Source organism: Crassostrea angulata, chromosome 8, assembly GCF_025612915.1.
Source record: "Crassostrea angulata isolate pt1a10 chromosome 8, ASM2561291v2, whole genome shotgun sequence".
Taxonomy (NCBI): domain Eukaryota; kingdom Metazoa; phylum Mollusca; class Bivalvia; order Ostreida; family Ostreidae; genus Magallana; species Magallana angulata.
The window spans coordinates 8,685,120-8,710,923 of NC_069118.1; the positions used below are offsets into that span (position 1 = coordinate 8,685,120).

The 25,804-nt window shown below is 32.0% G+C and overlaps 1 protein-coding gene across 1 annotated transcript in view; it reads left to right on the top strand.

Moving 5' to 3' along the window:
- The window catches only part of LOC128161716 (prion-like-(Q/N-rich) domain-bearing protein 25), an 86,607-nt gene that overhangs the window by 5,312 nt on the left and 55,491 nt on the right, over window positions 1-25,804 (top strand). Inside the window, exons 2-6 of the mRNA XM_052825079.1 lie at window positions 2,934-2,988; window positions 3,373-3,464; window positions 4,649-4,828; window positions 4,948-5,073; window positions 12,245-12,376. Of these exons, the coding sequence (XP_052681039.1) occupies window positions 4,798-4,828; window positions 4,948-5,073; window positions 12,245-12,376 (289 nt within the window). The 5' untranslated portion in view covers window positions 2,934-2,988; window positions 3,373-3,464; window positions 4,649-4,797. The remainder of the gene's footprint in view (window positions 1-2,933; window positions 2,989-3,372; window positions 3,465-4,648; window positions 4,829-4,947; window positions 5,074-12,244; window positions 12,377-25,804) is intronic.

The window sequence follows — 25,804 nt, forward strand, 5'->3', positions numbered from 1 at the left end:
ATACCTAAGTTTAAAATCCTACTTGAACTTGAGACTTGCGCGTTATACTTCCATAGACAAAATTTAAAATATAAAGAAACAATTATATCGTGTTTCGTTTTTTACAAAATTTCGGAAATTTGCTCATTCTGGTGACGTCATATATAAACAGGTATTGGACAATGATACTACTAAATTCGAATTTTTGGGCTTTAATACTGAGAAATCGGAGGAGTACTGTCTTTTGTTTTATATATTCTAAACATCATTGGTACTGGAAGATTACCAATTTGTTTTTATTTTTTTCTCAATCAAGCTTCGCTAATTAATAATGAACAAAAATTTCTTTAAAAAATCCGGAAATCATCTGGGTTTTTTGGATTTTACAATCTTGTGCATGCGTATTACATTCTCGCTAAATCACGGAAGGCTCTTTAGTTTACGTTTCCACAATATCACATTTGCATGGATAAACAAAGACACGCTAATAGATATACGTGTAAATTTTTATTGGAAATTTGCTTTATATTCTGTTCCTCAAAGAAAATAGGGAGATAACTCTAACTCAGTGCATTTAATAAAAAATCCCGAGAGTTCAGAGTGTCAACATGGTGTGTAAATTTGGAGCGATTAAAAAAAGTTGGTGAAAAAGTGTTGAATTCTTCATCAATATGAATTGAATTTTTAGATGAAAAGTATTGAAACCCTTAAAATAGTTTGTTATGAATAATTTGACTGTTATTTTAAATGTAGCTTCATTAATTTTCTCCAAAATAGTTGCTATATTACGGATGCATGGGGGCATTTTAACTGTGGAGAAGGCCTGTCCTGAGACAGTTAGATTATTCTAACTAAGCAGAGTGTAGTGAAATTAATAGCATTATTGTAGGCTTAAAACTTGGTTCAGTAAATGTCAACAATACGGTGTGTCGATGTATCTATTTCGTAAATGTCCGATCATATCATGCACGCACGGGTCTAGTAATAAGATTAATGTAGGAGACATCCTCTGAATAATGTTTTATGCTGATTTGATTTTGATTAGATACTATTTTTGAATATTGGTAAAATGCAGGAGGGGGGGGGGATATCTTACCCCATCTAATATTGTGTTTAGAATACTTTTTTGGTCCTTGTATTTTGATAATATCAAAACTTACACTTCAATGGCATTAATTTGATTTTTGTGCATTTCAGCTTTTTTTCATTTAACGAGGCCGAGTACAAATCGAGTACGCATGCTTTCGTGCAGCGTTTTATTTTTATTGTGACTTCATTTTTTTGCTTCGTTGACGCCATAGTGTGATAGTTTCAACTGCAGATTTTCAGCGAAATTTGTTGATAATAGGTCGTTTGATGCGTAAAATTGATATTATATTGTGGAATAAACAAAAAGGTTTCGAAGTATAAGCTATATTTAAGCTCAGGTCGAAAACGTGAAGAGGATTCATCCTAGCCCTCTGTCACGCCTAAATATATCTTAATTCATATATTTCAAGTCAGTAACCATGTATTTTATATGAATGACCCTTAATATGTGATGTTATATATTTATTTATTACTTAAATATGCCTGAATGTTTTAATAATACTATAAAGATCACCATTTCCGCCTTTATCAAATACAAAATAGCCAGTATCTGACACATCTGGGAAATTGGGCATACAAAAAACAACTTTGATAAGACCTCTGGAACAAACCAGGGGGTAAAAGGGTTTTTTATTTGACCATTTGATGACTTTTAGCAATAACTTTAATATGTAGAACAGAAAAAGAAATCCCTAAGGCAGAAGCTTTAAAAAAAAGATGTAAAAAAAATGTCAAAATTGATACATTTCAAGCAAAATCCCAGAGGGTCCTATGTTAAAAACTAACAAACTTTGAGATGACCCCTTAAACAAACGGCGTGGTAAATGTCTTATATTTTACCTACAAATAATAATTATATAAGTAGAAATTCATGTACAAAATTTCATTCAAAAATCCAGGGCAGAACAAATTAGACTCGGCCTCGTTAAAAATGGAAATTTGTGTTCCTTTTATAGAAATATTATAAAATTTGAAACCAATCATCATCAGTGTATAAATGTTATGTCAATTAAATTCGAAAATAATATCAACAAGGGAAGGTCAATTAAAAGGACGTCATCTAAGATGAGTAAATCAAAATTTATCTTGAATCAATAGTCAAATCTTATTGTATGACATATTTGAATTACAGGACCATGACAATCATACTGTTAAATTTTATTCAAATTTGATTTGTACAATATTAAGGCAAATAAATATGTTTATTTTATATTTAAAAAGAAACATATGGGATGAGCAATCAACACATAGGTTCATTGTATATCATAGGAAACTAAAAACGGACGAAGGATAAAAAATAACCAACAACCCTTGTTAATTCTAAGCTTTATCTAGAAAACAATATATACTTGATAACATTAGTACTGCTTGCCAGTTTGATATTTTATTTGCCTAGCTTTGCGTACGGCATTTTTTTTTTGTTTTCAAGATCAGGGGCATAAAGCAACCAATTGCAAGTCAACATCTTTATGTTATTGAATATTGAAATACAAACTATTTTTTTTCATTAGTTATGGAGATGTAAATTATTATTTTGTGTGTTGTTTTGTTTTGTTTTCTATTGGGAGAGAGGTATTATTCATCTAACATAGATAAAAGAGGGTCTTTGTTGAAGTCCTATCACGTTTCATATTTGTTTAATGTTTGCATTATCAGACTTTTGTGTTTTTTTTTATTAAATATTTTTTTAATCTTTTTTTTCAATACCTTAATGAAAGTTCTATGAATATGTTTCTTCTGCTTAAAACTTTAACAGTCATCAGAATATTTCGTATTTTTTTACGTATAGTTGATCGTATATTTACCAAAGATTTACTTTAATCCTTGATGCATTAATTTAGAGTTAATTTGTTTGCTTTACATAGGTACATGTATCATTAAGACCTTGGTATACGAGTCTGCTGCTTATGACGTAAATAAGTAAGTAATAGCAAGTTTTGTGAAACGTTTTAGTAACTTCATAAATCTCTGAAACTCTTTTACTTACCTTCTAGGCCCGGTATTCAATGACTAGTTGATATATTCATGACAAATAACAAATTAACAAACAATTATTTCATCACATGTTGTTTGCAATTAAGTAAATGTTCAAAGTCGTTGATTCAGCTTTTTGATGAATATACCAATTTCATAGCTGTTCCTCAAGCCTGTCATATTAACAATGTAATTTACTCACAAATATTTTATTTTGGAATATTCCTGACCTCACATCCGCATGAACCTTTTTTTTTAAACGTATGCACAAATAAAAAACCAACAACTGATCAATGGCCATTTGTTTTTTTTTGTTTTTTCTTTTTTTAGAAATTTGTGTTTAGAAACGGCTAAAAGATTTATAAGTTGGCGACACAGATGCAACTTTTATTTGGATTCTGCAGAGAGTATTATACAAGATGGTAGGTTGAAACCTTTTTAACTATAATATTTTAGGATTTTCTATTTTATTTGTCTGCTTTCAAAGTGTATTAATAATAGCTCTTTCCAATATTAATTTCAAAGTTTGTATCATGATATTCGTATAATTGGATACTTTTTTTAAACAAATGAATATATCTTTTTCAAGCAATTCGACTGTATCATATATACATAAAAACAAATGAATATATCTTTTTCAAGCAATTCGACTGTATCATATATACATAAATCTGAAAAAACACCTGCGAGTAAATCTTAATGTGTGCCTCATCTTCGTTAAGAAACACATCTTAGTTGGTTTAAATATTCTAAGATTTGAGATTTACTAATAAATTTGTTTATTAAGTTTCATTTGTTCTATACTTTGAATTTCTAGTAGAGGGCTACAAATTCCTAATATATCCATTAATTGTTTAAAAGCTGCTTTACTTCAGTCTGAAAAGATCACTTTCAAGACTTCATTCATATTTTTCTCTAAAATGATGAACAAACTAACCTAATTAAAGACAACATAGGATTAAGTTCACTAGTATATGAAAGTCGTCTTATTCAGCAGCCATGACAGGTCTCTCGTGATTTTATGATAATTATTTGAGTAGATAAGACAATATCAATAAAGTAAGTTCCAGTTTAAAAGGGATCTTATCAAATGTTTTAAAACACATCATTGAAAAGCTTTTTGATTAATCTTTCTTACTTAGACGTTATTCATATTCATGTAAGGTATACTTTTACGTTTCGTAAATAATGTATCCACTTCTGATTGGTTAAATAATGGTTATCAAAATAAGCAATCAAGGTCAGTAAGTTAAACTTCGAGCTTAAAGCGGCAAATCTGTAAGGTTAACATGTACTCGACATTTATCCGACATTTTGACTGTACATGATGTTGGATTTCTTTATTTCTTACTTAACTGCATTTTTTTTATTTCATTCATAATGATTTGAGCTAAATTCTTTATAGAAGGGAATCATTATCGCACTTGCAACGTAACGACAACCATATGGAGTTTTAATCATTCCCCACTACTTCACCCCCCCCCCCTTAAAAAAACTAATAAATAAAATAAGATAAGATAGAGCTACACTATTTTGAAGAAAAAAAATCATCAAACCGTAAACCAAGTAATTTGACCTAATTATCATATTTGTTTCATTATCACAGCGGAAACTTGTCCTCGTAAATGCAACGTCCACATAGATAATTTGGATTATCGGAACACATTTTCCTTACATCAAGTCAATATCACAATCGGAACTGATCAGTCATTCAAGTGGTCGTTTTGTCCATCGTCACAAATAGAATCTAAATACATGCATATCGATTGTTCATCGTGGAATAAAGGTAAGACACATATACACCTGAATTTATAGCGATAAAATCTTAACATTAATTTATATTTTTAACAGAAACAATAAATTAACTAATTTGTTATTGGTGAGTGCGTTATTTTAATATTACAGATAGATACAAAGTTATATATAATTATAACTACCCATTTAGTAATGCAGATTGTGTTGATATCAACAATTATAAAATCTGTCATTGTTACGACGGATATATCATAGTGAATGGACTATGTTTAAAAGGTAAGACACACATATTATTTTGTCATTATATATTTGGGAGACAGGTTTTTATTTTTTCATAAAGAGAGCTCTAATTAATTTTACATTAAATTTTTGAATTTACGTACTGTACATATTCTCGGAAGCGAACAATTTGAGTTTTGTGTCATACGTAACAGGCAATATAAAAAGATTTATGGAGTTTACAATGCTCCCTCCTTTAGTTCCCCCCCCCCTTTTTATTTTTAAAGTTTATTGATTTGAAATTTTACAATAAATATTCCTGCATATCATTTTGTTCTAAATAAAACGGAATTACAATCTACCAAGTCCTCGAATTTTTTCATGTCAAGTTAGTATTGATTAGTCGTTAATTTGTTTAAAAACAAATAAAACGTTTCTTTTCTTTTATAGTTTTATTTGTATGTCCACTTGCAAATTAAACAAGAGCAATCGCTTTCTATCTGTTAAACAATCTGCCTGAAAACTTCTATAAAATCATATTTTTTTGCTCTAACTTCGTATTTACTTTCAATATTAACCATAATGATATTTATGCTTAGATTATTATTTCTTACCTGCCATGAACAATTATTATATTTATTTCCAATATATAAGTGTCTAGCAAACTAGCAAATAGTGTAGAATAGTGCCCAGAAATAAAATTAATCGCTCATTATAAACCTCAATAATATCTTAACGAATATATGACTTTCGCTATACTAGAGCCCAAATTCATTAGGCTTAGATATCCCAGTAACTTTGACAAATATGTTCGTAGAAAATCTGTAAATTCGTTTAAAATATTCAACGAATTCGTTTTCTCATGTTTTGCAAAATATATAATATGTGCTTTTAGCTATTTACGAGGGTTTTAGAATATAATTTATTCTACGAAATCTAGACAGCAATCGATTCAAATCGTGATCGTCAATAAGGGGGGTTTGCGGACATCTTATACATTTCAAAATCAAAGTGTAATGATATTGTGAACTAGCTTGTTATTGTAAAAAAATAAACTGACCAAAACTGTCGTCAAAAGATAGAAAAGGCCGAAAAGGGACATTTTCCATGTATTCTTGTAAGGAAATTAGGCAAACAAAATCTGGAAGTTTTAGGTTTATTTGTGTCCTCTCTAAAACTATTTGTTGAGAAAAAGGTTGAATCTTGCACAGTAATGTTGTAACTTTGCCTCAAAAAGGATACCTTTTTTAATTAGTCGGAATGGAATTTATTCTAAATCAAGTAATTTTAAAAGTCCACTCAATACTTAGATCTTCTTGTCTGTGGATGCACATTGACGTTATATTTTTCCAAACATCTCTATACCTGTCTTTAGTATACTTTTAGTTTTATGAGTATAAATAAAAATAAAGTAAGATAATGATTTTATGTTATATAATGTTAAGTAAGGCCTTTAACGACTGTGTTTGTATTGTCGCATAGCAACCAAAGGAGAATGTCACGTGACCCAAAGACTTTATATAAGCGAGCGCATCGCAGTCGATGCGTTCTTTTACTTTGCAGTGTTCAAAGAGAAAGAGAAATTGTGATACTATTTAAGATACGATTTTGGTAAGTGGGTTGCCTTGAGGTAGAAGCTTTCCACATTGATAATTATACGACCAATCGTGTTTGGAAGCCAACCACCAACCTTTTGGAGATTTGCCTATGTTTCTCGTCACCGATGCCCTAGTAGTGTTAGGGAAGGGGTACGCCTTTAGCTAAAGGTAGTACACTGCCCGTCCTGTATAAGGCGATAACACAGTGACTTCATCTGCTGAGGATTTACCTCTTAAGTAGGTTATACATCTAGAGGGTGCCGCGGATAACTAATACCTCCTGAATAAGGCATATATAGTGTTTACCTTGTGATACAAAAAAGTTTCAATCCCGGCCGACAATATTCATTCTGTGATTTTATCCTAAGTAATGGAAGACAACTTTGTAAATATTTGTGGGCTAATCGTAATCAACAATCATTTTATAAAGGAAAATTATTACTGTTTTATATTTTTATATTCAACCCCCGGATCCTAGAATTGACTAGCAACGGACCCCTCGACACGTTACAGTAAGTTCTTTTAGGAAGTGGGGAAGGGGTCCAAAAAAATCCATTATCTTTGATAAAAACTACACAATTATTTAAAAAAAAAATATTTTCCAACATTTTCGGCCCCAAAATATTCTCAGTAAATGACAACAATTTTCAGTACCAACAGTAAATCTCAGTTAATATCAGTAATTATCAGAACTCACAGCAAAAGCATCAGTAAATATTAGTAAATATCAGAACCTACAGCAATAATCAGAAACAATAGTAAAATTACCAGTAAATATCAGCAATTCTCAGCACTAACTGTTCAATATCAGTAAATATTAGAAATTATCAGTAAAAAATCGCACTTTTAGTACTTTTTAGAACCAGCAGTGCTATGGCATTCAAACGTTGGAGTTCTGTTCGCTTTTTGCTACTCACTATTTAAATTGCAAAAGAATTCTGTGGTCGGTTTGCTATTCAAATTACCGTAAACATGCTAATAAACGTAAATTCAAATTTTCATATAAACTTTCCTTTTTAAATTGAAAAAAAACCAGTTTTATAGTTAATATTATTACTTGTTGACCTAACCTGAACATGGAAATAATGAACACGACCAGTAAGAAGCTTAGCTAGCCTGGCGAAAATGGGACATTTCGTATAATACAGTTATAATTATGGGATATCTTTCAAGGGGCTGGCTAACACCCTGTATTCCATATTTGGGCCTTCACGATTGATGATGATCGGGAGGATCGAGAACGCCAAGTCGACCCTTAAAAGGAATTGGGTTAACGCGGCCAGTAATATGCTTAGCTAGCCTGGCGAAAATGGGACACATTTCGTATAATACTGTTATGATGGGATCTCTTTCAAGGGGCTGGCTAACACCCTGTATCCCATATTTGGGCCTTCTTATTTGATGAAGATGGGAACCCCCAGTCGTCCCTCAAAAGAAATCGGGTTTACACGCCCAGTAAGAGCCATATACATGTAGTCCATTTAAAACATTAGGATATGATTAAAATCATTAATGACATATTTTATGTATTAGTTTATGTCCGTGAAAACTCTTTAAACTGTATTCACAACTACATTACTATGAGTTGGGAAGACGAGATCATTGAACAGTTTTAAAACGTAAAAAAGTGTTTAAATGAAATTCCTAATATATGAATTGTGTTATTAATTAATTTAGAAAAAAACCACTGCCTGTGTCAGTGAATATCCTCTGTGATACATCCGGAACCCAGTGCCAAAAAACCTTTATAAATTAGTATGCTATAAAAATAACACTTAATTACTGACTGCTCATTTCAGCAATTATTTATGCTTATAATATTAATTTAGAATTAATCAAGTATGTTGACGAAGAGATTCTATCTTTAATAAAAATGCAATGAATTGGTATAAATATTTTCAATGAAAAGATATAAACCATGTTATGTAAAATATATTTCAACACCAGAAAATCAATTATTTTCTTTGGGTTTTTCAACATCTAGCTGTAATAGAAAACAAGCTCGTTACTTATCAATGTTACGTATAATGCCCTAATAACGTTTTGTTTCAATTCTGTATGAATGTTTCTCTGCCTTACTTTTTTGCTTGAGTATCGGTTTTCGTCAATTTATTTGAATCCAGTGACGTAACATTCGACTTGTGTATTGGGCATTTTACGTTTACTTAGTATTTAATATTTCATTTAGTATCTTACATATTATTACTTAGTCTTTAGTACTGGTGCAGTGTTGTCATCCTGAAAGTTGACAAGGACAGGATAGGATAGGATATGATGCAGGATACATAATAGAAAAAAAAAAAAAAAAATTCTATCCAATCCTATCCGGCATCATGTAGCCAATCAGATTCGAGTATAAATTTCAAAGTGATTCTGTGAAACAAATGTTAACGTAACAATACATTTACAATGTCAATATAATTTGTTTTCAAGTTAAATGATATAAAAATGATTATTGATGTAACAGTAGTATATTAACAATTTAGGCGCGCTCGTAGGCGGTAGATGTTTGTCAATTCAGTTACTGTGAGAATTCGATGTCAAATATGATTACTTCATTTAAAGTCTACAAAATGTTAAAAACTAAATTCATTGACAAACAATTAGGCACATTAATAGATAAACATGTAAACAAGAAACATACTTTGTTTGTGTGTACTTTTCACATTTCATATAATTTCTTCGATGCCCGATAACATGGACGTACATATCTGTCCGATATTAAACTGAATATATTAAATTAATAAATAGAAAAATGGAAGGGGGGTCAACTCCATGTTAATTCAATTTTTTTTGTGTGTAAATTGTAAAATTAAGATAAATCTTTGCTGTGCAAAAAAGTGCGCCAACCCCCTCCCCCCGATGCTACCTGCCTGAAAAATAACACCGAATGGTTTAACTATAAATGCGATCTTTTTAATGATTCCTTAAGAAAATATAATTTACATATTTAAATGTGAAAAGGAAAATAATTTTATAAAAATGTGTGTTTAAACAATACGTAAATAAATTTTTTAAAGTAATTTCTCTGTTTTTAATACATGTTTGTGTACGTTATTGTGTACAACCCGCGTACGATTTAATTTTTGTCATTACACATGTAATTATATGAAAGTTAACACTTTCGAGGGTTTTTTTTTCAGTTTTATGTTTTAATCAGTAATTTTGAGTACTACATTAGTTGAAAAAACCATTTGTTTCTTAAATTTAGTTTATCGAAGTTTTATTCAAATGTTTGGATGGGACAGGATAGGATATAGATTATTTGAAGGATAGGATGCAGGAGACTGGATATAGGATAGGATTGTTTTGTCAACTTTCACGATAGCAGCACTGTACCCTTACTAGTCGCGGATCATCTCCAATCTGCAGTAGTTGGTAAATACATGCAGCTGTCTGTCCGTAGTTCTTTTTTTTTTTAACATGCTTTGGTTGTTTATGCTGCGGCCTTTTTGATTATTCATTGATTTACCTAAAGTTCCGTATTCTATTTTTATAACGTAGTACATTTTGGAGGAGAAATTTTATTTGCTTGTTTATATCGATTATGAAATATGTACTTGTAAGGTATCATTTTTGTGCCTGTACTAACTGTAAATTGGTTTCCTTATTTACTTTATTGTACAGAGTGATCCATAACTTGTGATACTATTATAAAACTGCATAAAATTTCTTTTCAATTATAAACACTGTTAAGTAAGGTATTTTATAACATTTGTGAGGTATAAAAATATCTACTTTAAAAAAAAAAAAATAGAAAATTGCTATTTGGTGTTCAAAAGTGCCCTATTTTCCTCAATATGCTACATTTCGATCTTTTTATTTATTCCGAGACTCATTCACCTTAAACTATGGTCTGTATTATGACAAACTGGTATTTTTGTTGCAGACATAAAACTTTTTATAGTAGTAGTGTAGTAAAAAATCAAAGATAAGGGAGCTTAGCGTTCATCATACAGACTTATATAGTGTATGAAGATCTAAGGAAATCGATGGACAACAAAGGAATTCAAGATCCGTTATCTGCAGGTTCTCTGACTGGTGATCTAAATACAATGTAAAAGATAAAATGTTTCAGTACCCATAACGTTATTTTTTTACAATCCTATCCTATCGTATCGTGTATCAATCCTATCGTATCATGCGTATACACTGTTCTATTGTGCGTTAATCCTATCATATCGTGCGTGTATGCTGTTCTATCGTACGTTAATCCTATCCTATTGTGCGTTAATCCTATCGGGTTTATCCTTCAATTTCAACAGTTTTTTCCGTTTATACTATTAACGTGTTGATCGTTTTGTGCCTTTACATGAGCAAGTAAATTCATTTCAAAGTTGCAAGTAGTTCAGTGGGCCGTATACGAAAATTTATCGAAGAAGAATTGTAAAATCTTTTTCAGCATTCTATTACAAAACCAATTTCTTAATTTTTTAGATCAAAATTAACCAATATGTTAATCATATCTGTAGGCATTGAAAATAAAAAATGAATGTACCTATCGAAGTTCTAAGGAACAAGTCAACATATTTACCTGTTTATCGAATATATTAAATTGCGGAGTGTATATCTGTGTAAACATTAAATTTTATGCAATAATTTGTTTTTATGCATCACATTTTACAGAAACGAAAATATTTATGATATAATTTATATTTAATTAAAACCAGAGTTGTATTTTAATTGAAAACGTTACTTTGCGCGTGATATTTTATTTCGGGCTGAAATGTTCTCGGCAATCGGCTAGGATGTGTGGTACATGTAATAAAAACAATGTTAACAAATCGTTCGTGGAATGTGTATCTGCGTAAATATTTATTTAACTTATGTGTAATTTAATTCATTTTTAATGCATCATATTCTTATATCGATAGAAATGTATTTATGATAGATTTTATATTTACTTTAAACAAGAGTTGGATTTTTATAATTTAACCCGCTATTTATCGTGTGATTTGATCTCGGGCTGAAATATTCGCGGCGAGGGTGTTCGGTACTGAAAACAATGTTAATAATAACAGCGGATATATTTATCCATAGATTTTTTATTGAGATCATTCAATTTTTTTGTCGGGGGAACTAACGTGTATAATATATACTGGATAAAAGTACCAGCCTATTTTGTGTCGGTATTTTCACCGATTTTGTCATCGTCCCAAGGAATAAAGCCTGTCTATAATTTTTTTTGAACTACTTTTTATTTGTGCTATGCTACATGTATTTATAGTTGAATAAATTATAAAACATTACATCGCTTGTATATTTCATTACATTTTTTAAAAATCTGTTGACAATATTTCCGTTCAAATGTACACGTCATTTAACTTTCAATCATGACCTCATCATAGTGAAAATCTACGTAATACAATTTAAATTGTGGAAAAACAAATTGTCTCAAATATTTTCTTAATTGATTTAGTTTACGTTTGTTTGCTTAAATAATTAAATATATGCATAATAAATAAGATTTATGATTTCACAAATTTACATGTAACTCAGATTTCAGATGCTTCCTAAACATCCCTGAATTTAAATTGGTTTTTTTCTCTAATACTCTGATCATAAATGGAATGATTAAACAAACTTTTAGACTACGTTTTATTTAATGCTTCAGTATTCTTCTTTTAAAGGGAACATTGTCGTCGGTGACTCATGCTATTACGATGGACAGTGCACAGGAACTGCAAATGCCAATTCATGTAAATTTAGCAAGTGTACATGTCAAACAGGATACAGGTTGATTGACAACAACTGCTATCGGGGTAAATTGCTAATGTCACACAACAGTAGAGTAGATTAAAATAAAATGCATTTTCAAGAATTGTACTGATCAGACCCAACCTAATAGGAAGTAAGCCCCAACTAAACCGTGGGTTAACTTTATGGGTTTACTCAAGGTTTACTGCGGGTTGACTAGAGTGAACCTATAGTAAACCCAGAGTAAGCACAAAGATTAGAAGCCAAATTTTACCATTGAGATGTGAACATTCATTCTTTTAGATAAAAGCATTTAAACGAGTTAAAAGCATGTTGTATGCTATGCTATGGTATGGTATGACATTACGAATGATAATCTATGAGATTGTCTGCTATGGTATGAGATTTCAATGCCATGGTATGAATTTCTAATGTTATACTATGAGATTTCATTGCTATGATATGCTTTGATATGTCATGATGTAAGTTGTAACAGGTATTGTTGAATTAACTCTAATAAACAAAAACAGGGCGCTTTTGGCCGTAAAATTCACGATGTTTTCAATGTCTATGTTTTGTTCTTTGATGAGGTGCATTATACTAAGTTCAATCCTGGCTAAATTCTACAAGCACCAAAATGACGTCATTTTTCATTATGGCGTCACTAATGTATCCTAAACATAGAATGATCTCAAAAAACTGTTACAATATATAGAAATGTGAATAATCTTTGCTGAAATTAAAACCTTTCAAATGCATTAACCACTTTTATATTTAACAATCTTATTTTTTTGTTTTTTGGGGGTTTTTTTGTTTGTTTTTTTTTATAATTTATTGTTTTTGTTCCATACAAACTAATACTAATGTTGACATTAATCAATTCAGTTTTTATAAATTTTATACACATGCATACTCACTCACACACAAGTATATTTACATACATTTTTCAATATAAGTGGTAATTGGTTACTTTGCTTCAAAAAAAAAACCAAAGAAAAAAAAAACCAAAAAAATAAAAAAAACAAAAAAATAAATAACAAATAATAATACAGGTAGTAATAATCATAATATCATAAACTAGTCTAAAATGTTTTTCCATGTAAGCCACAATTTTTCAAAATTGTGCAGCTTTTGATTTTGGATAGCAGCATATTTTTCTACATGATATTTTATTCTTAAATAACTGAGTAATCCAAGAAAATTTGGCATTTTATTTTGCATTAAGGATATAAAAATATATTGTTTAACATATAGAATTCTGAAGTTTATAACCCTATTATTGTTTGACAATGGTAGCTCACCAAGTATAACATCGGAAACATTAGAACCAACTCTTTCAGAGGTCTTTCTGTATATATGAAGACCTAAATCACTCCAGAGTGTTTGTACTTGATCACAGGCAATGAAAACATGTATTATTTTTTCAACATTTTCCATACAAAAACCACAACAATCAGAAGTTTTAATGTTAATTTTCTTAGGGTATTTTCCAACAGGAACAATTCTATGCAAGATTCGAAATTGTAACCACTGGGCAGAAGAATCACTAGTGGTTTTATAACAAATTTTAAAAACATCTTGCACTGATATTGTGTCTACACCATAAGACATAAGCTCTGCCTCCCACTTGCTGATTGAGATTGGAACAGCCTCATTTTTATTCAAAAAATTATAAAACATATTTCAGAAGATATGAGAGGTTCAAAAAATAAAGGTACATATGGATTAGGAAGTCTTTTGAAAGAAGACCTATCTATTAACAATGATTTCAAATACTTTGAAATAGCTGTAACAATGCTATTGTATTGCATCACGCAACTATCAGATAGATTGTATGTGTTTTTATGAACTCCAAAGTCTAAAAGATAACAATCATCATCAAAAAAATCTTGCATAACCTTTATTCCTTTTTCATACCAGGATTTTAAAAAAAAATGGTTTGTTGTTCACTTTTATATTAGAGTTATACCACACTGGAATATAATGAAATTTGTTTTTAAAATGCGGAGAGTAAGTAAAAGATTTCATATAACATGACCAAGCAATCAAAACATCTTTCCAAAAGGCGTATTTTCTTTTAACAAACAATCAAACACAAAACTATCTCCAAAATCATACAATTTCTGTAAAATATCATCTCCATTGAGAGCATAGAAAATATCCATCCATGGTTAATGTGAACAAGTTAACCTTTTAATCCATGTACATTTAAGTGATGTAATAAAACTTCTAACATCTACCATTTTCATACCACCTGACAAGTAGTCTTGTGTTATAAGAGACCTGTTAACTTTGTCCGTTTTGGATTTCCATAGAAACTCCAAAATAGCTTTGCATATAAATGATACAAGCTCATTTTTGGGAGTAGGAAGCGATATAAATAAATGATTTAGTTTTGGAATTAACAAACTCTTAATGACAGTGACACGACCAACTGGAGGAAGAATTCTTCTTTTCCATTGTTCCATAAGTGCAATGATTTTTGGAATCTGAATACCAAAATTAATATCAACAATTTCAGAAAGTTCAACGATAAAATTGGAAACCTAATAAATTAAAAGATGTAGATCCCCAGTCTAATTTCCATCTGGTATGATGAAACACTTGATCGGAAATTTTTTTTGAATCAATCCACACAATTTTTTTTATCTTAGATGTATTAATGTTAAGTCCTGAAAAGCTGGAGTAAAAATTTATAGTTTCTAAAGCTTCGAACAAGGATTTTGGTGAACCATCAAGGGCTAACAAAGTGTCGTCTGCATACTGTGATATTTTATGTTCTTTATTCTGAACAAAAATGCCCTTAATATCATTATTTTGCTTTATAAGAATTGAAAGGATTTCTGCACATATAATAAATAAATATGGAGCAACAGAATCTCCTTGTCTACAACCCCTTTGTATGTCAAATTGTTCTGATAAAAAACCACTTTGTAAAATGCAGGCACGGAAATTTGTATTTAAGATTTTTATCCACTGGATAATATATTCTCCAAACCCAAAATAATTTAAAACTTTATAAATAAACGACCATGACATAGAGTCAAAGGCTTTTTCGAAATCAATGAGGACCAATAGCCCTGGAATTTCATGTATCTCTGTCTACGACATCAGATCATAAACAAAGCGAGTATTTTCCCCTATGTACCTACCTTTTATGAAACCAGATTGTGAATTTGAAATAAAAATATCCAAAACTTGTTTGATTCTAAAACTTAGGCAACCAGATATGATCATGTAGAGAACATTTAAAAGGGTTATTGGTCGCCAGTTCTTTAGAAACTGTCTTGGTTTGTCCCCTGTTGGCAAACATGAAATTATTCCAAGTCTTTGAGAGATAGGAAGCTCTTTTTTAAGAAAAATACAGTTAATAGCTCTAACAACATAATTTCTAATATCACTCCAAAAAAAATTTAAAAATTCTGCAGTATACCCATCACTACCGGGGGACTTATTATTCTTCATGTGCTTTAATACGTTAAGAACTTCTCCTTTCTCAATGTCTTTCTCCAGACCTTTGGACGTATTTGTACCTATTATAGGAGTATTAGAGTTCAAGAACATTTCTTCTAAATTTATATTAAATAAACTTGAATCTGCACTTTTATACAGAGTTTTATAATATGTCTTAACTTCATCAAAAATTTTTGTTTGTTCATATATAGTGCCAGTACCCTCTAATTCAATTTTTTTTATTGTTTTATTTAAATAATTCCTAGATTCTAAATTACAAAAATATGTTGATGGTTTTTCACCCTCCTCTATCCAGCGAGCTCGGGACCTTATTATGTGGCCTAGTAACTTTTCTTTTCTAATACTCTCGAGTTCCTGTTTTTTTTCCATCTAATTTATCAAAATCAATTAAAACATCTGATTCTAAATCCTCAATTTCTTGCAATAGTGGTTTTTCTTTTTGGTCTTTTTCTTTTTTGATATATGAAGCATATGAGATAGTATTCCCCCGTATTTCCATCAGTAATACATCAAGAAATAAACTTTCATCAATGTTATTTTTACATTGGAAATTTTTACTCTCTGCATTCTCTATATATTGATTACTAACACATTTTATTACATTTTTTACCTTTTGAACGTAGTCTTTATCTGTAAGTAAATAATTATTAAATTTCCAAAGACCACGCCCTCTCCGGAAGGGATTAAATTTAAGCTCGAGTAAAACAATAGAATGATCAGACCTCTATCCAGGTTTGATATTGCAGTTTTCAACAAGATTTGTTAAGCTGTCAGAAATGAGAAAATAATCAAGGCAACCTTGTTTTAGAGGATTTGTTTCTGCCATGTATAAACTTTTTTTCAGGATTTAGGACTCTATAGTAATCTTTGAGGCATAAGTCCTCCATTATTTCCAGTACTTTACTTCAAGCCTTTGGATTGTTAACACTACAGTAGTAATAAGTATCCTGCATGGGGTTCAATGCATGATTAAAGTCCCCGCATAAAATAAAATATTCATTATCAATTTCAAGGAAGATACTTCTTATAGCGAGCGCAGCTCGCCGGCGCGCAGCGCCGGCGCGAAGCGAGCTCTACCGGCAAGGCGTGTGTGAATAGAAAATTCGGACTATTTGCACATTCATTCAACGGATTTTTTTGGCGTCAGTAAATCGGACCAGAAATGCCTTGTTTTAATCGTCCCAGTAATTCCCTGTAAGTATGGTTTCCCATTTCACACTCTCACGAGAACAAGATAAAAGACTATGAACATCATGCGTTGTACGTAAAATAATTCCATTACATAAGACTAACAGAGTTGTCGTTCCTTCGAGTGACGTCACAATGGATTTCTTGCACATTGATCCCACAGAATTTTTCGGAGTCAGTAAGTTTCGACCCACAATGCAATTTATCAATGTCGGACGATCTCACTAGACTTGATTCCTTCTCGCGAGAATCAAAGTAAAACTTTTGAGAAACAGATAAATTGTGTAATTTCAAGAATATCATGCTTTTTAAGTAAACAAAACAGTATATTTCGCTTAGTTTTTTTTCAGGGTTTTTTTCAAAGAGACAGACGACACTTGACCGACGTGAACTTTGACGTCACAATAAGGGGAAATTACTCTAAATAGTTACTGAAATATAAATACCAAAGTCTTCTCAAAATTTTGCAAAGCTAACGAATGGGGACATATTTCCTTTTTTTTTTTTGGAAATAGGAAACAGTTGTAACTTGCTCTCATTTGGATGAATGCTCACATTTATTTTATTCACTACATATTTACAGCATCATTCAAAAAATATTTACAAGCAAAATGAAAAAGAAATTCTCAAAATCAGGGAAATTCTAATCCGGGTGAGGAATGGTGAGTGCGTAGTATGCATTTAGCTCTTTAACTGCTCAATGATATCTTTATTTTCACATTTATTAACATCCTCCCGGGTGGGGGGGGGGGGGGTTCCAAAACCGTTTTTCTTATATGATGAGCAAATTTTTTTTTACGTAAATTATATTCTTTTTTAACGGGGGGGGGGGGGGGGGGGACTCTATGATAAGTCAATTTTTTATATGTAAGTTTAAGAAAAATGTCTGCTGCAAGAAAAGAGGAAATAAACTGCAATAAACATTATGTTAAAATCTTTATTATTCAACAACATTGTATCTGAGATATATTCTATTGAAATAAATAAACAATCGTATAAATTATAAATAATGAAAATTAACTAGAAAAAATAGGCATGTTTATATTTTATTTTGCATTCAAATTCATTTACGTTACGTTGATAATTTTATTTTTAATGATTTATCATAATTCATTATTTGATCACAACCTGCGCTCGCCCCAACGGTCGCACCGTAAAACATATTATTTTCATAAAACTCAGGGTTGTCAATATAAGACCATATATATTGATGAGGGTAACCTTGTGGTCCTCAATTGTCATGTCCAAAGCCAAGAAATTACCTTCACAGTCGTTTTTTACTCTATGAATTTTAAACTCGAAGTTGTTGTTGAAAAGTATACAGACCCCTCTTGAGTTCGATGAATATGAATTAAACACACATTTATATCCCCACTGTGTTTCTATAAGCTGTTCATGTTCAGAAATAAAATGAGTAACTTGTAGGCAAATGAAAGAATAATGTTTTTGTTTATAGTAGTTAAGAACATCTTTACGTTTTGATGGTGCGGCGAGCCCCTGACAGTTCGCCGTAGCTATTAAAATCTTGTCAGACGACATCACATTGACGTATTAAATAGAAAATAACAAAAGCAACACATGCAAGAACAAAGAAGTATTCAAAAACTAGAGCCGAGCTCGTTGCAAAGCAACGAGTAGGTCTTCCGTCGCAACTTCGTGTCGCGAAAGGATTGTCCATCAGTCTCATTAAAATACCTACTTCTCCTGACACTTGTCAGAGCCTGACAGACCCTGTATTGATAAAAGGTCATCTTTACATGACAATTTCTTCTTACGAATTAGAGCTTTAGAAAATTGATTGGAACTCTTCAAATGGAGACAAAAAAATTAATTCATACCTGTTTTCTATGTAACCTCTAGATTGAGTATTGCACTACTCATTAAACAGATAAAGGCATATCTTTGCTTAGTAGGTGTTTATTTAATTTGTATGCAAATGTGGAGGTCAAGTGGGTATAGTCTGTTATTGATACAGGTCTATCAGAACCTGGCGAGTGTAAGGAGAAGGGAAATGGTTTTTAATTATACTGGATTATCAATATGATAATAGTAAGTTCAAAAAATCGAAAACGAGACTCAATTTCAAAGTATTATTTTCATACCAGGCAAGTTCTTCGTTTAACTTACTTCAAGTTTAGGATAACTTTAAAAAGTACATCATTTATGTACATGTATATAATTAATTTAATTATAATAAAAGTGTGGATGGCGGTGGGGGAAATGACCCAAAAATCAATTTTCTAAGCGTTAACTTAAGGGAAATTTTGGTTGAGAGAAAGGGGGCATTGTTCCCACTGGACCATCTAAAAGGTACTGTTAGCAAGCTCACAAATGATATCCCCGCTAAGAAAGAAGTCATTACTCACGTATTTCTCTATTAGAGAATAATAGATGGTTCGTTTTCTTTAATAAGTGAGTCAGACAAGGCAGGGTATATTTACAGGTCACAAGTAATCTTTATGACAAACTCTAGCTTTTACTCATTTCCATTAATACAAGATATGACACATGTTTAATATGACTTTGAACTTGCGCAACTGACCCTGGGTCAAGTTCATGACACATCATCGGTCATCAGGAATCTTTACATGAAATAGAAACTCCCAATGTTTCTCCTTAAATGACTTAGGAACAAATCATTACACACCCTCAGGTCATAAGCAATCTTTGTGTGAAGTAAGAAATTCCAAAATGGACCGGAAACAAATTTTGCACTTTTCCTGCCAGTGACCTTTACTTTGTCCAAATGACCTTGGGTTTAGGTCATGAAGCTTCGTCAGTTAATGAGTATTATTTGTATGAAGTAAGAACACTTCCAATGTTTCTCCATCAGAAAGATATAGACCGGACACGACGTACGGACGGACAAGGTGATTTTTATTTAACCCAACCCCCCTCAATTTTTTTTCGTGGGGTTTAAAAATCTTTTTCGTCCGTTTTGTGCGGCACAAAAAAGACCTATATTTTTCAATTATTTCTATCATATCATATATAAATATACATGTAAATGTATGATTTGTATGCACATTTGAGTTCTTCTCATCATCGTCGGAAAGGATAAGAAACCCTTGGGGTCCAATAATGTCTTTTCATGGGCATTTGTCAATTTGCATCACTAAATGATTTCCAAGCGATAATAAGCTATCAAAGCTATTGAGATGTTACATGTAGATATTGAATTTCTATAGATTTAAATTTAAGGTTAGGAAAAACAACACTTTTTTATACAGTAAAAAAAAAATCTAAAATAGCTTTATGTACGCGTACACATAAATAAGAAGATGTAGCGAAAGCTATAAAGACTTTATTTCTTCTGTTCTAGACTTTTTCAGAGTTAACAAGCTACAAGTTAACAATCTCCCATTTTGACAAGCTAGATTAAAAATAAAATATTCAGCTGAGTTTTAATCTGCATTACAACCTCATATTACACAACTTCAATGATTTTTTTTATCAATGTGCATATAACAATAAGTAAAATCCCCAAGAACAAATATCTATCGCAATTAAATGCATATATTTTTGGGAGGCAGAAAAGTCGCTATATTATAGTCTGCAAGTCAATTGAACTACTACAATTATTTCAAAGAAATAAGAAACTGTCGACACTTGCAGTACTCTGATGATTTAATGACGATCGACCGACTTTATTGCTTAATGTAATCGTATATCATTACTTCTAATCCTGAGAACAAATTTTATTTAATATTTGACTTAAAACTGTTAACTTATAAAACCAGAGACATAAATAACTTATTAAGTTATTTAAGTCTCTGATAATATATATTTTATTCTGTTCATAACTATAGAAGTTTAGCGTGTTCAACAGGTTAATTTTTTAGCCACATTCTCAGATTACGATATCGCACCTTTAATATGAGGTTGATTGACATCGAATATTTAAACACTTATTGTTTAACAATTGACCGCTGCATTGAAAGCATCCTTCCAAATGTTACTCAATTATTTATCAATTGCTGATCTGCAGCCCAGGGGCAATATTCTAGGCTATGTGCGCTGACGCGACACGAGATTTTCGGTCGCACGTGGAGCGGATTCATTTGACTTAGCATAGACTGACCGAATAAACACACGGGTGGGAAGGTGACATACATTAAGGAGAAAAATGTACACATGTTAAGCAGTCGCCAAAAATGGGTCTTCGCCACATTTTGAAAAAAAAATCCCTTGCACTGTGATCCTGAAACCGATAAAATCTAAACAAATCTTGTTTAAAAACTCATGTGAACATTCTAAAAATAATCACTAAATCCCTCAATTCTATCGTGTCAGCCTCTACCGCCAATCGCAACTTCTCGGGCCTTTCTGGCAAGCTCGGAAAAACACTTCGAATGTATTACCTAGGCGTCCATGACGACCCCCTTTTTTTTAAAACTTGATATAATTACAACACATTTTATGATCTGTTGAGATGTGAGCTATATTTCATTAAAGGTATCAATATACACTAAAATATAACACAGAAACGACATACAAAACTTCTTGCCGATACTTATTTTAATGGGAAGCGACTCCATTTTGTATAATATTCTAACATCCGGTGATGTTAATACATTCGAGGTGTTTTTCCAAACTTGCCAGAAAGGCCAGAGAAGTTGCAATTGCCTCTACCGCATGTGTTAATTTGATATTTGATTTTTTTATCCTGCCTTGAACGCTTGGAGACTGTTTCATTTCCTTAATTCGGCTAAATAATGCTTCCAATTTTGAGCGCGCTCTCTCTCTCTCCTTCTCTCTCATTTTATGTGCAACCTTATGAAGACGTCAACTACTTTCTACGATATCTATAAAACCTCTCAGCAGTATCTAGCGGAAATATTCGTGGGTAAATAAAAAAAAATCTTAAATTGAAACACAAGTCAATCTTACATGTACCGGTCAAAATCTCGAATAAACAAATAGCTGGAATCGTACAAAATATCAATAAACATGCACGTGTGATCAAGTACATGCAGAAGAACACTAGCTACCGCGGATCACTTGTCCACTCGCGCGGGATCTCCTTGGCTATGTTCTAGGGGTGATCATTTGAAGGTTTAATCTTTGTGGTTTTTCGTTGTTTATCTATAACATTATTAGTACATGTATAGTTTTTAGAACATTTTAGAATTACAAATTCACTATTGATTTATGTCTGATGATGTTTCTGATTTGGAACAATATCGCTTTTATCAATTTTTAGAGGGGCTTCTCAATTCACATTCTAATGTTTCATTCAATAAATTGAAGGTGAACAAAAAGAACATAAAATTGAAACAGTTCTTGTATATATATCTTGTTATTAGATAACCGCTGACCTCTAGGTAGTGCAGCCGCGACCGATTTCCTCGGCCGCGGATGAGGGATCGGATAACTTACGTAAAGTTAAAACACACATAAAAAGCTCAGAACCCAGGAAGATTTACAATGTTTGCAGTATGATGAATAAACTCTAATTAATATAAGTTTTTTCCCCCTTTAATCCCACAGTTGATCTATCTGTCTGATACTGCTTCAGTTCGAGTTTATGATTAAACAGAACGATTTCTTATTCTATCGTTTAATTCAAATTAAGAAGAGTAAGCTTTAATGTCATTGTGTACGATTCTTGTGTTTGCTGCTAAGTAAAATCACATATGACAGACGCGATTCTTGTGTATTAGATAACCGCTGACCGCTAGGTAGTCCAGCCGCGACCTTGGCGATCGAATTTCTCGGCCGCGGGCGAGATGGGTTATGTAATGACCCACACAACTAAGAATTTAGGTCGATTTGAAATGCTTGCAGTAAAATGACTCAAATCCATTTCATGGAGGTTATTTTTTTTTAAATCTAGTTTATGTATCTCACTAGATAAGAAAAAGAACGTTTATATTTTCTCGTTTTTGTTTTTCTTAACGGTTGTCCACTATAGGACCTAAACAAAGGTTACTCCAAAAAAAAAGGCTGTAAGAAAAACATGTACACGTATACTTTTTAGACACTTTTTCAAATGAATCAAAGCATCCCGTATATGCTGGAACACTTTCAGCTGTTAATATATGTACGTTATTCGCACGAAGACGATTCGCTTACTTGCCAAATGAATACAGGTACATGTTAACAAGACAAGCTTTTTACACTCATAATACGCATTACCGGTACAAAATAGTTTTGTAACGACATTGATAACACAATAATGAACAACTTTTCTATCGACAGCTATAGCGAAATATTAACCATTTTTGAGTTATAAAGCGAAGACTTTTAAGTGCTCTAGACCCCTAATTTAAGGGGCCAGCCCTTTTTCAATGGTGTCAAGTAAAAGCCCTTGACATTTTGCACATATTTTGTTCTATATGTGTTTAGAGAAAATTTTAAACTAAAGAGCTACATAACAAAAACACAACAAAAAATCAGCATTTTTTGAAACACAAATTCAAATTAATTTTTTGAAACTTTAAAGGAGGAAAATTGTAAAAACAAAACTCGGAGGACAACGTTCAAACTCTCTATTTTGAAGATTTGTGACTTTGTAACACAGGCTGTGAGCGGTTTCAGAGCCTTTGCGTGCACAAGAATGCCTATATTTTGGGAAAAAAGGGGAATAACTCGGTACCGGAAGTGTCGATATCAACGATTTTCCATAGATATTGAGAAATAGTAACTACCAATAAGCTCTGCAAATTTGAACTTTATAGGACAACAAACAAGCAAGATATTTGAGTTTTAAAAAACGTCTAGAAGAAAAAAAAGAATAAAAAGAACTAGAGCAAAGCTCGTTGCAAAGCAACGAGTGGGTCTTCCGTTAATGTTGGAAGTAAAGCTGGAAGTTCCTGTAAGAAGCAGAGCTCTTAAACCAATAACAAGAGTAACTAAAATAGAAAATGAAAAATCGAATATTCCTAGTACGACTTAACAAAATCCGAATGATTTTAAGTACGACTTAACAAAAACCTTTCCGATTTCAAGAACGACTTAACAAAAAAAATCCGAATGTGTTCAAGTACGACTTAACAATTATTTTTGGTACGAGTTAATTTTACTTTGAACATTAAACTATTTTTTAAACCAAGGACGCGGAATAAAAATTTCCGGAAAAATCAATTTTTAAACCCCGATATCTCTGTAATGCATCGTCCGATTTTAAAACGGCTTTCAGTGTTAGATTCAGCTTAATAAGCTCTGAAAAACACATATTCATTTTTGATTTGATCAGAAAATTCATTTTTTCGAAAAATTTGTTTCACTTCCGGTTTCGACCGGAAGTGACAGATTTTCATTTCGAGCCTTATTACAGAGGTAAATCGATTAAATCATAACCATTGAAAATTTCAAGCCTCTATCTTAAAGCGTTTTTGAGTAAAGTCCGGGACAAAATTACTTTTTAAAATTTTTAAAAATGACGTCACGTCAAAACGGAAGTGACGTTCTCTTTAAAACTTTAACATTTTTGAGGGACGCCAACTTGCAACAATCTCTGAAAATTTCATCAAAATCGGTTAAAAACCTTTTGAGTTATGAAGCAAAAAAGGAGTCAGAAGAAAAGAAAAAGAATAATAATAATAATAATAAAAAGAAACCGAAGAATAACAAGAGGGTCTTCCGTTGAAAACGGAAGACCCTAATTACCAACAGAATCAGTACAAGGTCTTCCGTTGAAAACGGAAGACCTTAATAACACATGCGAGAAGCAATTACCAAATTTTCTGATCCAACCATACCCAAAAATATTACTCACACACAAGAAACTAAGCATCCTACCAGTTCATTAAGAACACTTATAAAGGAAGAAACACGCACACTCACAGATACACACATGCATAAACAGAAAGTAAACAGTTCCGAAATTGGGAGAACGATCCCGATCTGAAAACCGTTGACCGATGCATTCAGGTTCCACTCCGCTGTCTATCAAAAAAGTGTACTAGCGCCGTTTTAGTTTTTTAGAAACATTGTCCAGAATATCGAATCTGTGGCGGCGACCTTGTTCGTCCAGCGCAAAAATTTTGCCGTTGTAGTACCAGGCAGACTGGATTCGAGGGTCACCATTAAGATTGCGCAAAAGTTTTGCGTTGAAATATGTTAGGTGGTCATGCATGGTAAAACATTTTTTGAGTTTGTCATTCGATCGATTTTTGATGACCGCGATCTTGACCTCCGTGTTACGGAATTTGGCGATCACAGGGCGTGGTCCTTTCCCATCTCCCCCAGGAATCCGATGAATCGCAAGAACATCCGAGGGGTCAAGGTCCATCTTCACTGCCTCCTTGAGGATTGTACACAATTTTCTCCTGAGGTTTTCGTTTTTCTCCTCGGCCCAATTTAGAAATTTAATATTGGCTTTCTGCGAGTATTGTTGATTTTGATTGGCGAGGGTCATTGCAGACTGTGCCGCAGATTCGCATTGTTTGAGTTTGTCGTTGAGAGATCTCAGTTCACTGGCTAGGGAGTTCAATTTTTCTCTCAGAGTGTCGAAATCAAGGTTAAAACCCTCAGAGATTTCTTTTGTTTGTGTTTCGAACTCTTTACACTTTTCGTCGATTTTATCTTCAAACTCTCTCTTGACTTTGTTTTTGATGCTTTCTTCGAAATCTTTTTTCATTTCATCAACAATTTCTTGTTTTATTTCACCTTTTATTTCACTTTTCAATTCTAACAATATTTCCGAAACCAAGACCTTGACATCCGAATTGTTTACCATAGACTCTCTTATTTCTGTCAAACTTTGCTGAATTTGATGAAGGTCACCTGAGATATTAACGTGCTGGTCAGATGTACTACCGTCGTGAACAGGTGTATGATCACCGCTGCTAGTTCTCGGTTTTTTCACTGCGGCCTTTTCAGAAACA